Source organism: Monodelphis domestica, chromosome 4 (assembly GCF_027887165.1).
Source record: "Monodelphis domestica isolate mMonDom1 chromosome 4, mMonDom1.pri, whole genome shotgun sequence".
Taxonomy (NCBI): Eukaryota; Metazoa; Chordata; class Mammalia; order Didelphimorphia; family Didelphidae; genus Monodelphis; species Monodelphis domestica.
This window is the reverse complement of record NC_077230.1, coordinates 222,628,406-222,644,433: the sequence shown is the minus strand read 5'-3', so window position 1 is coordinate 222,644,433 and position 16,028 is coordinate 222,628,406. Positions and strand designations below refer to the sequence as shown.

The 16,028-nt window shown below is 34.1% G+C and overlaps 1 protein-coding gene across 4 annotated transcripts in view; it reads left to right on the top strand.

The window, feature by feature from the left end:
• KCTD18 (potassium channel tetramerization domain containing 18) overlaps positions 1-14,906 on the top strand; it is a 28,834-nt gene extending 13,928 nt beyond the window's left edge. For all 4 annotated transcript variants that reach the window (XM_001379522.4, XM_056794170.1, XM_007494586.3 and 1 more), the window contains exons 5-7: positions 406-500; positions 3,001-3,103; positions 7,633-14,906. In XM_001379522.4, coding sequence (XP_001379559.1) covers positions 406-500; positions 3,001-3,103; positions 7,633-8,146 — 712 coding nt within the window. In that variant the 3' untranslated portion in view covers positions 8,147-14,906. The remainder of the gene's footprint in view (positions 1-405; positions 501-3,000; positions 3,104-7,632) is intronic.
• The last annotated feature ends 1,122 nt before the right edge of the window (positions 14,907-16,028 follow it).

Below are 16,028 nucleotides of genomic sequence, written 5' to 3'. Positions count from 1 at the left end.
GGGGGAAGAGGCAGAACTTACTGTACTTCTTCCTGCTATTCTACCATCTTGGCTTTCCTTCCTTCATGAAGACTTGTTTTAAAGAATTATTACAGGAAAGTTTTTAGCTGTATTTTCTTTTGATATCAGATATGAGATTATGATATTATATTCACTGAAGGGTTGCTGATCCATTCATGTCTTGACTCAGGAACTCACTGTTTACAGTGCATATTTTGGTGGCACTAAATAATGACTAAATAATGATAATGCTTTTATATGTATAGTGATTTGAGGACTTCTTCCAGTAATTCTTCAGCCTTCTTGTAGGGAACCACTGAGATAGATATAGATGTAAAAATGAAGGCTATTTGTGTGCAGTGTATTAAATGTATTGTTTTTCTTATCTATTGAAAATATTTTTAGAGAGGCTGGAAATAATGTGCAGTACATTTGGAGCTATTATTCAGTAGCTGAATTGAAGAAGATGATGGATGCCTTTGATACTTGGGAAGGTGAAGGTATGATATCAATAATTTTTTTCCCTATAGTAACAGTTATACCTTTTCTCAAAACCACAAAGTGCCTTTTAATAGAATGGTGCCTCTATTAGGGAAGTTCTCTGAATGGGTCCAGCAAGAAATTGTTAGGCTGTTCATGATAACATACTGAGGTGGTTTAGTTATATAGCCATGTGCCATGCATGAGTGGCTAGTTGTGATTATTAACCCACTTTCATTAGTTTATTAGTTTATCTCAGTGCAACAAATTGTTTTGCTTTGCTTTTTTGAGTACCAGCTGTGCCCGGTAGCATGCCTAAAGTTTTGTTCAAAGAGGAAAATAATTTGAAGAAGGGAGTCATATGCAGTTAAATCTAGAAAATGTGATACAAAGCCAGTTAATATTTTAATGTCACATTCCAATTTGTAAAATACTTTTTGAAATTAAGTCCTTTTTTAAGGGGGTTCATCATAAAAAAAATTACTTTTATTAATATCCTTTGTTTTTAAATTCACCTTTATTTCCAGATGTGTCCTTTCCTCTCCCCAATTTAGTGAGGTATTTGTTATACCAGAGAATAAAGAAAAGGGGGAGGGGGAGGAAATAAACTGAACAAAACAAAACAACCTATTCACTTAGCCTTACTGTATAGTGTTCCACCTCCTTAGTTCATTAGCTTTGCAAATAAGAGCAAGAGGTATATTTTCTTATTTCTTTTGGGTCAAGTGTTCATTTTGTTCTTTCCAATGTTCCACAATGTTCCATTGTGTAGAGTTTCCTGGGTTCTGCTTACTTTACTAAACTGCTTATTTACTATATTTCAGTTCACATTCGTTTTCTCATGTTTCTCTGAGTATGAATTTTTATGATACAGTAAATATTATATTCATTATTTTAGTTTGGTTAGCCATTTTGGGGAAATCTTTATTTCTACTCTTTTTGCTACTAGAGAAAGTGCTGCTATGAATATTTATGTTTGTTGTCAGGCTGCTGCCCCAAATAACATGCAACATTAAAAAAAGATACACTATAAAGGAAGACAATCTGCTGAGTAGGAAAAGCCACCTCAGTAGCAACTTTTTGCCATCAGCACAGAATTTTTGTTTTTTACCTCTTTGGGGTACCTTTTTAAAAGCAGAATTCTTAATTGCTTTCTAGAAAGATTGGATGAACTCATAGCACCATCAACAGTATATTAGTATGCTTGTCTTTTTGTAGCTGCTCTAACATTAACTATTTGTATATTTTGTCATCTTTACCAATTAGTAGGTGTGAAGTAAAACTTCAGAGTTGTTTTGAGTTACATTTCTCTTATTATTGACTATTTGGAATAATCTTTCATATGATTGTTCTTAGTTTGTAGTTCTTTTGAGAATTGTTTGCTCATCCTGTTTGACAAAAAAAAAATTCTGTCCTGGTTTTCCCTTTAAACAATTGAGAAGCAGTGGACTGATCAAGAGAAATCATTAATGGGCAAAAGGACTTACCATCTTTACAATAAATAATATAAACAAATCTTTTTTAAAACCCTATCTTAGAAGCAGTACTGTGTATTGGTTCTAACGTAGAAGAGTGGTAAGGGCTAGGCAATGGGGGTTAAGTGACTTGCCCAAGGTTATATAGCTAGTAAGTATCTAAGACCAGATTTGAAGCCAGGACCTTCCTTCTCTAGGCCTAGCTCTCAATCTACTGAGCTACTTAGCTTCCCCCAATATAAATGAATCTTAACTCTTTCATGTATAGCTATAGAAAATGGAAATACATAGATGGTTCTTTCTGCCACTTCTCTGATTTTTTTATTATAGATGGTAGAGCAACAAATATTCTGTGTATGTTTTTAGTTTTAGAAACTAAAAATTACATTTTCATTGTAATAGTGAACTCCTGAATGAGAAAATTTTTTCTACCAGTGCAGGCTGACACCTTGTAATTTATAGTTTGAGAGTTTGCCTAATGTCCCATAGCCAGTATATGTTAGATTCTGAGGCCTTCTCTCTGTCTTCTGCCATGCTATGGTCACATGTTCATTACTCTTGGAAAATATTAGAATGTTTTCATGGGGGGCAACATGTTCAGTGATTCCTGTCCCTTTTATTCACTGATGACAATAAAATGGCATTTATGGTCTTTTAGATAAAGGTTGATAATACCTTATGGAAGTCTCCTTAATGGAAAGGACCTTAGAGGCCTTTAGCTCATCCTCTTCATTTTGTAGAAGAGTAGACTGAGGCCTAGAGAGAGTAAATCACCTGCTCAAGATTGCTTAGTTGGTTAAGTGTCAGAGGTCGAATTTAAAACTAAATCTTTGGAATCCTAATTCAGTGCTTTTTATGTGGTGTGATGTTTCCCTCCTGAATGATTTATTTGTAATATATGGTGAGATTCACATTTACATATTTGTGCTCCTGTTACAAATAGAATGTGTAGAATTAAAAATTCTTCTACTTAATCTTATATGGCACCTTGATTCTGAATATTTCAAAATGAAATATCATTCTAGACTTTTCTTTTGCATTCTAGGTGTCAGCTACTGGCGTGTTCCACAGGAATTGATAGAATGTTGGACTCTTGAAGAGCGACCTTTACAGGGAAATCTTCGTCACATGGCTCCAATTAGAAAAAGGTTATTTGTTTTATTGATTACTCTTCACTATCTTGGTTAGAGAGCTATGTTTTTATTGCTTTTTAAAAAGAGAAAGTAATCCTTTCTTCAGATAATTGTGAAATGACTGAATATAATTTGAGTTTTCTCCCATTTTCTTTTAGAATTTTTGGTACTTATTACTAAATTACCTTTGTTCTGTTGTCATATTCATTGGATTTATTTTGACTGAACAAAGTTTGGTCCACCTCCACTGATGGTCAGGAAAGGGAAAAGGAAGAGTATTGGAAAATGGGAAATTTAAAGATCAGACTTAAAGGGATATTCAAATATAACATGTAAAACACTTTATAACACTCAAAGTGCTATAAAAATGCTAACTCATTAAAGATAGCATTGGTTTAAAAAGTCTCATAATTATAATCGCATTTTATCTTTTTGGAGCACTTTATAGAATACTATGTCTTCTGGTACATATTACAAATACTGTTATCCTAGTTTATAGATAGAGAGCTCAGAAGAATTAAGTGATTTGCTTAAAGATTCCTATCCTCAATTTTTAATGTCATTATTTTAGGGTGGCATATACTGACTTATTTTAAAGAATACATTTATTTATATGTACATATACCCTGTAGTCAGATAAAATGCTTGTATATTCCATTTACTTTTTTTTAAAAAACTTTTACCTTCTGTTGTAGTTTCAGTTCTAAGACAGAAGAGCAGCAAGGTCTAGAGAACTGGAGTTAAGTGACTTGCTCAGGGTCACACAACTAGTGTGTCTAAGAAATAGTGTATAGTAAGTGTCTAAGACCAGATTTTGACTGAGGTCCTTCCCACTCTAGGACTGGCATTTTATCTACTGTTCCACCTTGCCACCTATATTCCATTTACTACTGAAACATGAGAAACAGTGTTGCCTCAGTGGATCAAGACTTCTGTTACTATTAAATGAAACTCTAGTCCTTAATTCTGTACTGTTTATCAATATTTACTTGAGTAAAAGAAGGAAGACAGAGAGAAAAAGCCTATTTCTAACTAGTAATGTGGGTGCTCCGCTTCATGGCTCTCTCAGCCACCCTCCTTCTCTCCATGTGCTCAAGTGAATAGAGACAGTCCACTTCCTGGAAACCCCCTCTTTTATATCTTCTCCTTTACCCCCAGATCCTAACCTGATCCTTTCTGAGTCAATGTGCCAAGGTCACTCTCCTGTGACCCACACTGGAGTGCAGGGAAGCAGGTCAGACCCAAATGCATGATCGGGGGTGGGGGGGTGGGATTCCCTTTACACACTACTTTGCAGCCAATAAGATGGGGTTCAAGTCCAGCCTATGACAAACACTAGTTGTCTCTCTCTAGGTAGGTTACTTCAGCTCTTCATGCCCCAACCAGCTATCTAGGACTCTTAAAAATATATCATATGATAGCTGCCACTCCTGTAATACTTTCAGGTTTTCAAAAATGTTTTGCATATGTTATCTCATTTGATCCTCATCACAACCCTGTGAGGTAGGTGCTATTATTATCCTTATTTTATAGATGAAACAACTGAGGCTGAGAAAGGTTAAATGACCTGCCCCAGGGTCACCCAGCTAATCATTATGTGATTTAAATTTAATTTGTTTACTTTTAATTTAATTATTAAACTAAACATAATTTGGGTTTAAATTAAGTTAAAGTCTGCTTGACTAGGTTCATAACCTATCATGACAATAGTTTCTTATCTGAATTGTTGGAGGGAGTTCTCTGCACCAATTGAATCATAGGTTTGGAAATAGACATAAAAAAATAGATATAAAGGCAGTCCAAAAGAGATGATATAACTTTATGGAAATAGTTTGATTTATTTAAACCACATCTACAGTATCTTTGTTTTAAACCCATACCTTCTGTATTAGAATCAATACTGCATATTGGTTCCAAGGCAGAAAAATAAGGGCTAGGCAATGGGGGTTAAGTGACTTACTCTGGGTTACACATCTAAGAAGTGTCTGAGGCTACATTTGAACCCAGGATCTCCTGTCTCCAGACTTAGCTGTCAATACACTGAGCCAACTAGCTGCCCTTACAACATGTTTTTGATAGGAAAATATATCATTATTCATTTATTTATCTTTGACAAAGATTCTCACACAAAGGAAGTTAGATGAATGTTTTTCTTTTCTTTTGTTTATAAAAAATCTGGTCATGTTTCTTGGATTATACCAATGTAAGTTGATTAATCATTTTGAGCATTAGAAATTCATAATGATATATTCTAAAATTTTCTTTGCTTTTATCATAAAACAGTCTAATTTTTTATCTATTAAGACTATATGAATGAGTAAATTATCCATTTAAAAATTAGCTTTAGATCTATCCTAATCCATTCTAATATAGCTGTGAATTCAAATGTATAAGGAGATTTATATTTTATGTAGTCTCCTTTAAGATTTTGTCTGTAATTCTAACAAATGTTCACTGTATCTTTCGCAGATTTTTTAGAGAGAGGATTTATTCCAGACCAAAGATGTTAGCTCTTTTTGTCCATATATCTCTCTCTCACTTCTTAGAGCTGTTTACTTTTATTTTACTGTTTTCTTTGAACATGTTTTCTAAAAGTATGAAATCAACAAAGGGTCTAGGGCAGCAGTTCTCAACCTCTCAATTTGTAGCAATGAGAATACATAATGCATATCAGATATTTACATATCGAATCATAACTGTAGCAAAATTACAATTTTGAAGTAGCCACCAAAATAATTTTTTGGTTTGGGGTCACTGCAACATGAGGAACTGTATTGCGGGTTCACGGCATTAGAAAGGTTGAGAACCACTGGTATAGGGGAAAAAGAATAAAATTTGCAGCATAGATAAGCAGAAAGACAGTCAATAGAGCTAAATTTTAGGGTATGTTTATGCCACATGTAGTATTCCATTTACTGGAACTCTGTTAACCAGAATTTCCTTGCCTCCTCTCACCAATTTGTAATAATGATTCTGAAGATGGGGAAGATTCTTAAATTCACTTGAATCATCAAGGAATATTATATATTATATTTATCATAGTTCTCTTATTATATTTTAATATTTTTTTACTCTGAATATTGCTAGTTCATGAGATATGCATTATAATTTTATTAACCAGAATATTTAATTAACTAGATTCATTTCTGTCATTTTCAGATAACAGTTTTATTCTCTATTTTGTGTTTTAGAAGCTAATTTTGATTAAATATACAAATATTAAATATGAAATTATGTGTTCATGTGTAGATTTAGAGGCTTGATCTGATATTTGATAAGCAATTTCTTCATATATTAGAGGAGAGAGTAATGGAGTAAAAAATATTTCTGAAATACGGAGAGAAGAAAATAAATACAAAATAAAAGTGATGAAAACAGTGGGAAGACTAGGCATCTTAATAGCAGCTGTTCTATTCTATTTTTGTTTTTCTATAAACCTTTCCCAAACTTGCCCTATATTTCCACTGAATACCATTGTGTAGTGGAAAGAGTATGAAATGAGGATAAGTAACCTAAGAGAGACCATATGTCTCTACCCTGACTGGTTCAGTGGCTGAGCAGTACATGTGTCCTAGCTCATCTACTGAACCATCAAGGGTGATGCTTATCACCTCTGAACTTAGTTTTCTCATCTGTAAATTAGACTTACTGATAAAAGCTGCCCTTTATGTAGAACTCCAAAGTTTGTAAAGCTTCTTACAATAGTCCTAAAGTCAGTAAGAAGTTTGGATGGTATCTCCATTTTGCCATGTGGAAATTGAGACTGTGAGTTGTAAAGTGACTTATCCATGGTTATACAGTTTGTCACTATCAGAAAATGGAAATTAAACTTGAGTCTTTCTTGACCTAAGTCTAATGTTCTTTATTTTATACTGTATTACTGTATCAGTGATTTTCAAATATTTTTCCGATTCCCTTTCCCTCTCTAATTCACCATAATGTGTGATTCTGTTAAATATCTCACCATACTGTGGGTTTGATTCAATTGAGGATCAAATCCTATTTCAGGTATGTTATGATGTATTTTACATTTCTTTCATTTTGAAAGATAAATTAATTTGAGTAGTCTCTTTTAATATATAAAGATACATTAACTGGAGTAGTCCTATGTCAGTTTCATATTTCAGGGTTTTTTTGTTTGTTTTAAGGAGAACAACGTTTCTTATAGAAGTAATTACAAAGCCATATTTGAGATTGCTGACTTTGGTTTTATGCAGGAGAGTGATTTTACTAATTTTTTTTTAGCTTGAAACCTTGTTGTTTAAGCCTCAATATTAACTTTAGAGACATTAATTGATAAAATTAAAAAGAAATGTTCTCTTTCTCTATTTCTCAGACACAGACACATATATAGTTAGCCTTTCTTACTTTCCTTTTGCAAGTCTTTTTGAATTTAATAAGGGAAATTATTAGGATATAAATTCTAGGGCACTTCTTTAGAATGATTTGAAAAGGGGTTGCTTTCTTTTCTCTTTATCATTCCTTTTTTTTGTAACTTGTAGATTGTGTAAAATCTTGAAAATGACCATCCTTTATATTTACAGGCGCTTGGTAGCCTTGAATGAAGAGGAAGAAGATGGTGTGAACTGTAAAGCAGGACCTAAACCCATTAGATTTTTGGGTCCTTCAACAAGTACACATATAAAAGTCAAGAATTCTGCTTCAGTAAAGGTGGTTACATCTAATACTTCAAAAACCTCTTCTCAGATAACAATTAAAAGGCCCAGTAGTGGCAGTCATTTAGTTCGATGCCATACAGTGTCAAAAATCATACCTGACCCTGGCATTGCAATATCTGTGAATTCACAGACACCTTGTGGAACTGGAAGTGCAGAAAATGGTGAAACACATACATCTCCAGTGAAGGCTTCCCTCTCAGAAAAGAAGCCGGCCTCTACTCGAGTGATCAAATTGAAACGGACTCCTCTGTGTACTGTAACACCTTCTCAGCTCTCCTCACCAGGATTGAATAAACCAAACCACCCTGAAACCTCTTCTGCTGAAATACCCCATACTTCCAGTGTATGGGCTCAAAATGTGAAAAATGAGAATAACTAGCAGTGACCAGTGGTGGAATGAAAATTTCTTGTCTTTATTCCTTAGAGCTTCTAACCCATATGGTACGATGAAGTTAATAAGTATCTTCGGATACAGTAGTGGTGGAAACTGAAAATTTGAGAGTTCCTGGGGAATTTGTGGACAATAGGAGTTTTGGCTGAAGGATTAAATGGTTAGGACTGATTTATTGTTTTTAAAATTGCTCAACATTTAGTTATTTACATAGGCATAGTTAAGAATATCAATTTTATTAATAAATGCTGGATTTGTTTTAATATCTTATGGCACAAAGGCAAGAAAACAGCAACTAGTCATCAAATAATCTTTGTCCTAAGGCAAAAAATGATAAACCTAAACTTTGATTGGGACTAGAGGCACATTCATATTTTCATATTTGTTGAAGATCAGGGCTTGGAGTAAATCACAGCTTTAATGGACAACAGTTTATATCCATACTACTATATTCTTTGTTAGTCAAGAGATTGGAAAGTAAAATGTAGAATTTTTAGTTTGATCAAGTAGAAATAACCCCCATCCATTTGAGGCCAAAGGACAGGAAAATATGGGGAGAGAGAACTCTATAAGACAATACTTCAAGATCATACCTTATCTCTTGAAATTTAAAAGAAGTGTGCTCTCTTTGTCCTTGTTTCTCTCTTTGTTTCTATCTCTCTCTTTCAGACACACACATACACACATGTAGTTGGCTTTTCTTACTGTTTTCCTTTTGCAATCTGGTTGGATTTAAATGTAAGAGGAATTATTAGGATATAATTCTAGGGAACTTCTTTAGAATGATTTGATAAAATCGTTTTCTCTTATTTTGGTTAACAGGATTTTTTTTTTACCTTTTGGAAGCTCTTTGAAACAATAGAAGTTGAAGTTTATATTTTAAAATAAAGTAATATTTTTCAGAAATGATCAAACACTAAAGGAAGACACTCATACAACAAAATTTGTATGCATATAACTTTTCTCATGGGAAGAAGAATTTAAGATTTTTTAAAATAGAATATTTGGATTAATCATCTATTTTTCCATAAATATTCAGTTGCATATATTTTACTTTTACATTTTTTATTTTCTATCTGAACTCTTTCTGTTGTCAACAAATAGTATACCTTTGTGTTTTTACAACTAATTTCATAAAACAATACTTTCTACTTCATTACTCATCAGAATTTGATTTTTTTGATTGATCTGAAAAAATAAGCTAAAGATCCTTAAGAGAACTAATTTTACAAAAAATAAAATAAAACTTTTCCAGAAAAAGAAATTGTGATGATTTTTTGTGGATGTGCATTTTCTAGGACTCATTGCCCTTTAATAGTAATTACAATGATATAGATTTAGGAACTTTTGACTTTGAATAATGCAGCAAATAATTAAACATGAATAGAGAAGTATGCTACTATCACAATAGATTATATTTACATATGCCAAAGCCTTGGGGTTTTCTTTGGCTAGAATTTTTAATAGGCATGGAATATTGAAGATCTATGACATTATTGCCACAAAATGACATTCTTTCATATTCTATATGTTTAAAACATCCAGTCCTTGAAAAAAATACTCTTGATTTCAAATACTGTTTAAAAAATACTACATTGGAATTTATTCAGAAATTTAAAGACTATATTGAGTTCTAATATTTATCAGGAAGGGCCAGTATTGAGAGACATAGATTGTATATATTGCTAACAAGTCAGTTGTTTAATAAAGACCAGTTGCAACTGTGTAGAAGGTCTGTTGCTTAAAGGACAAAAGATACTTGAATTGTCTAACAATCCTGTGCCTTTTTTGTTAAGTATGTAAAACGAAGCCGGCGTCTAATAACCCTTCATTTGTGTTCCTCTGAGAATTTGGTTTGGGGCAGAATGTAAAAGGAGCTTGAAGAAAGCAGGGTTAAGGACTGGATAGTTAAATCTAGTACCAGGAAACAAGGTCAAATGGAGGGTGTTGATTTTACTAAGTTTTTTCTATCTTGACATGATCATTTCATAAAACAAAAACTCCCATAACAACAAAGTACAAAGATTTTTAATTAAACCAGATATACTTCACAAATGTCTGTGACTTTGTAAGGACATTGGACGAGTGTGTGGTTGGCTTAGCACAATCCAACACCATTACTGGGAAAATGACCTGAAAGCACATCGTCTTGATTGCAGGTCATTGATATTTTCATTTTGTGTGTTTCCACAGAAACCCTTCAGTTTGTCAGATGACTGAAACTGTAGCAATAAAATGCACATGTCAGTATTTTTCAGGACAAAAGTAATCTTAATTTACCTTGTTCTCTTGGAATTTATATTTTGAGGAATGATTTACACAGATAAAGGAGATGATTTGGAGTTAGCAAAAACAAGTTAAGAAAAGTTGTAATTTTTGGTACACTGAGATCTGTCATTAAGTCAGATTAAACAAACTATCTCAGTTCAGCAAGAAAGACTAAAAAGAAGTAAAAAACTCATTTTTGTCATGTATTAAAAAAGATTCCAAATTATTATCTATGTGGTCCTTTACTTATCTTTTGCTGAAGTAATCACTATAAATAACTGCACAATAGTTCAAGAAAGAAATGCTGTTCTAAATAAAAACTAAGTAGGAGACAGTGCAGAAATCCAACACTGCCTCTTTAATGATAGTTTTGACCAAGTTTTGGTTATACGCTGACTGGGTGAATTGTGTTGATGTACATCCATGTTTGGGACAGTTAGGTCAACACAATAGCATGTCTCAGAATCAAAGCATTCCAGTTTTAGACTTGGATTGTCTAGACCATTAGTTGAGGAGTTTTCTAATACTCTGGTACCCTGTGCAGTATAAATGTTATACTTCATTAGGGATTAACTATTGAGTGTCTCTTCTGCAAAGAGGAATACAAGGAAATGTCTTTTAAAAAAGTTCACATAATGCATAGGGAGATGACTATTCAAGACAGGCAAAAGGTAAATTCTAAGTGATTAGTATGAAAATAAACCCTGAAAGGATTAACAAGGAAAAATCACTTGTCCCTGCTGGTAGTTAGGGGAGGTTTCACTGAAGAGGTGAGATCTCAACTGGGCATTGAAGGGTTGGAAAGGTTTGCATAAACAATGAGGTAGGACATTTCTTTTTGGGGAATAACAGGAGCAATGACAAGGAGCTAGAAGGCAAATGAGGTATGTTCAGGGAAAGTTGAGTGGTTGTTCTGAAGTAGAGGGTTGGAGTGGTAAGTGGAAAAGTAGGTTGGGGTCAGAGATGGAGGGCCTTGAATGCCAGGCCAAGAAGTTTGGACATTTCATTCTGTTAGCAGGGATCAGTGATGGTATTTAGATCGGGACAGGGCAACTGATTATCATCTACATAATTGTAAGGACCAAATGAGATTTATATATGACAATGCTTTATTATGATAATTTTTACCAATTATAGAATGACTTCTGGTATGAACTAATACAGAACTAATACTTAGATGTCATCCCTCTCTTCCCCCCATGTTTAAAACCATTTGGAGACTAAAGCTTCATCAATACATTTCAGTGAGGTAGGTGACATAGACTTGATTTATGGATGAGAAACTAAGGTCTGAGCCTGCTAGGGACTTGCCTCCAGGCCATTTAGTGTGTCATATTTCCTATGGTAGTCATAGAAGCTCAGACTTCTGTCTTGGTAGCCTTTTCCATTGAGACAATTTACTTAACTCACCACAGGTTAAATAAACCATGTTGCCTTGTACTGATGCTCAAAAAGGATTTACGTATATCCCAGGTTCTACTTAAATAAAAATCGAGAGAGAACATAAGCATACTTTGCTTTATCCTATTAAGTTTTGAGAAATTATAAAATCACATGTTGAGTGTACAAGGTGATTTCATTGGTGAATCCATTTGTAAAGGGAAGAGCCAGGATTTAGATATATCGTTTGAAACAGTTCATGTATGATCTAGGTTAGAACACTGTATTCTCTCAGTTTGTACTTTGTGAAACGAAAGAAAAAAATGTAGCCATATTGAGATATGAAAGGAAATATTCTTAAATGGCTTCTCTATTCCATAGTGTGGATCACTTAAGAATTTTTAAAGGTGATGGTGAAGTTTTTTCATATGTATTTATATGCTTCTAAGTATTGAAATCTATTCCAGATGGTGTATTTTAGTTGTCTAAGAACTTTTAATAATGATGACAGTGTTTTTCCACATGTATTTATAGGCTGAAACTTTCCATTGAATATTGTCAATGAAATGATATATGTTTTTAGTGATTAGCGAATGAACGATTCTGGAAGTTGGCTTTGCAGTTAGTTCATAGGATTTTGAGCTTTCAGCATACAGCCAAATGAAAACATGAATACCTAATGAAAAAAAATGACTTTGTTTCCAGCTGCTTCCAGAGTTCCACATTCATAGAATTTGGACGATGGTACAGTCTTTATTAAAATCAAGGCTACGTTTTCAATTGTATTCTTGTCAAACTCCTAAAATCCATATAGTATGTATTGGGATAGAAAACCCAATTGTTCTTTGTTACAGCCTTTGTTAACATGTTGCCCCAAACACACTGTACATATTTAAAATGTTCTACATTGAAAAGTTGATACAAGCAGCTGCATTTTAAGCCAATATAGATAATAAGCCAATAGAATTTCATAGAAATTCTCACTCTGTGTATACTAACTGCCTATTCACTTAGTAATGTCTTTTCACTTTAAAGCTTTGTTTTACATAACTCCATTTCCTTTTGTGATCCCAAAGTCCACATTCCTTTAGCACATAAAACTGATGAGTACAGTGTTAGGAGAGAGGAATTCTTTATTATACGTACCGAATTTCTATACTTTTTACACTGTACATCAAAGATATTATCATGATTTGATCATTATGGATAGTGATTCTATTGATGTGGATTACAGCCTTTCTTTGCTCATGAATTACTGTGGGCAAAAAAATCAGGTGACCAGCTTTACAGTAATAGCATTCTGAAAATGTAACTAGGTGGGCTCTTAGATGAGAAACCATAATCCAGATGCCTTTTCAGCTTGCCAGATCTTATGTTTTATTGTCATAACTTTTTAGAACGTAAGATTTTTTTTTAAATGGCAATTTATTTTTATCAGGTGGGGGGCAAATACTGATATCCAGGATTTGTTCTTTTTGTTAGTGCAGCTAAAACATTTTGGAAATAGGCGTTTTTCTAGTAAAGGAGGCAGAAAAATTTGTATGAATACATACAGTAGAATGTGTACTCCTCGAGAAGTTTTTGCCTTTGTTTCTGCCTTAGATAGACTTCAATATAGTCTATGTTTAATCTATGTTGTTGAGTCCAGGTGTCCAGGACTGTAGTTGAGTCAATGACAGAGTCAAGTGGCACTGACTCTTGAGTCAACACACCTGGGTCCATATCTTCCCATTGACACCTATAACCTAACCTGTGTGACCTGGGTCCAATCACTGGGCCTCCATTTCATCAGGTATAAGATTAAGGGGACGGGGCTAGATAGCTTCTTGGAATCCTTCTAGCTCTACATCTAAAGCCCTTTTCAATAGTTCAGTAGGGCATGGTTGAAGTGTAAAGGCCTTGATTATTGCTCTGGATTATGCATCCTGTTTGCTCCTGCCCCCAGAGGTCCTATCTTTGTTCCTGAAGGCTCTCATCCCTTTCTCCCACTCATACATTGTTCCACATTATTTGTATATGCCCAAGGCCTATTGGATGAAAGGCTCTTAAGCAAAGTAATCTTAACACCTTCTCTCAACCACTCTTTCCTCTAGTTCAGCGAGTGAATGCCTGAGCAGGAAAGGGAGCTGATGGTTTCAGGTAAACAAGTTAACAAGTTTGGTATCTTAAAGATGCAAGTGAAAAACAGAAGAGAAAGGAGTCTTGGGCCTTTTAAAATAGCCTGCAAGGCTGAACCTCACACAATTAGACACTTTCATTAACTATTTTTTAAAACCCATACCTTCTATCTTAGGATCCATATTGTAGATCAGTTCTAAAACAGAAGAGTGTTAAGGGCTAGGATTGGGGTTCATTGACTTGTCCAGGGTCACACAGCTAGGAAGTGAGGTCAAATTTGAATGCAGGACCCCCTGAATTCTCTAGGCCTTACTATCCTTTGAGCCACCTCGCAGTCCCAGTTTCAGGAACTTTTGTGACAAAGATGCTGCAAAGTAGTGTTCTTCATCCATATCACTCTTTGGTCATGAGCAAGAGGTAATCTTCCTTTCCTCCCCTTGCCTTTCAAAAGTCCCAGACTACAGATGCCCCCCCTCCTCAACCATGTTCTTTCCTCTTACCATAACCATTTATCTTGTCGTTATTTCTGTTTGTCCCACTGAGATTGTAAACTTAAGGGAAGAGACCGTTGTCACACTCCCCTCTAGCACTGACCAGAGAGGATGCTTAATACAGGTTGCTAGAATGGATGGATGGGGATTGCTCTTCTCTGGATTTGGTGGGTGGATTCATGCTAATTGAACTCTAGCCTTTTACAAACCTTCAAAGTCTTTCATAAAGGTTTTTGAGGAATCAAAATTTGAGACTGAATTAATCAATTTGTGTGTGTTTTTTTGGCAAGAATTTTCAAAAATGTGTTATGTCAGAAGTCTAGGAAATAGCCTTGTGTTATTGAAGCTTGAAAACCATTAATAGATACTCTGTTACCAGCAAGAACTGATTTTTGTGTTCTAATTTTCTGTAAAAATCATGTGTAGTTAATACTCATTTTGCTTAGTGTAGTGGTCATCTACAATGAAATAAAATTTCTTCCAGAAATATATGCACTTGCTCTGTCAAATAATTTATTTCAATCCAACTTATTTATCCACAACAGGTTGATTTAGAGGATCGTTAAGACCTTTCCAATGATCTCAAGCCTAGTCTGCTCCAAAATGGTGGCATTTTCTCTTCTGAAACTTTTACTATATGTTATTAAAAATTACTTTCTTTTGGAATACTATTTTATCACATAAAAAAGCTATTTCTATAGTTTTAGAAAGAATAGAGCTCACACTCCAAAGGGCTCATGAAAATTCTCTAAAAATATCAGGAAAATGTGCCATGAGAACTAATTTTATTTTTTAAGAATATGTTAAGAATAAGAAGGATTTTCTCGGAAAAAATAAAAAACACTGGAGTTTCCCCAAAGAACTTGGAGCTAGGTGACTGCTTCTAATGCAATCCAAGACTATAACTACGAATCATTGAGTTACTACACTACTAAAATAAAAAATGGACACAGAGGACTTCCTTAGCATGGTCAGTGGGACTGATGGTGCAGAGAAGAGGAGGATGGGAAAATGTTCTTATATTATGACTATGAAAAATATTAAAAAGCAAATAGTTTCAAACCAAGGGGAAAGCAATAGGCGAGGCTTAGTTGTTTAGTTCCTTCATTTTACCTGGATAATGAGGAATTGCAGCTGAAAGTCATCAGTTTTCAGTAATGATTTAATCAGTGGCAGGCCATTTTATTCTTTCTATTGATAGTTTATTTTAGAAACTGGAAAAATAAATACGTGTCTCTTACAACTTGGGCCTTTCAGATTGTAGTTAAAATTGTAAGCTCCATCAGAGCAGAGACTGTGTCATTCATATCTGCATCTTTTCCCCAGCACCCAGCCAGTGAAGGGGTGCTTAATGTTTTTGGAATTATATTTTCTCTTTTGGAACATTTTAATTTTGGTTTACCTTTACTCAACATAATTTTCCTAACTTCGATTTGGGGTTTGCTAGCATAGTTCTTAACTATATGTTCTCCTAGTACCAAAATTAAGCAATGGAGATGTACAACCTGCTACTCTTGGGTCATCTATGACTTGTTCAGAGCTCCATGTTGCTTTAGAAATAAGTGTGAAAGGAATAAAAAACTTCTTTCACAAAATCAATAACAACCTAACAT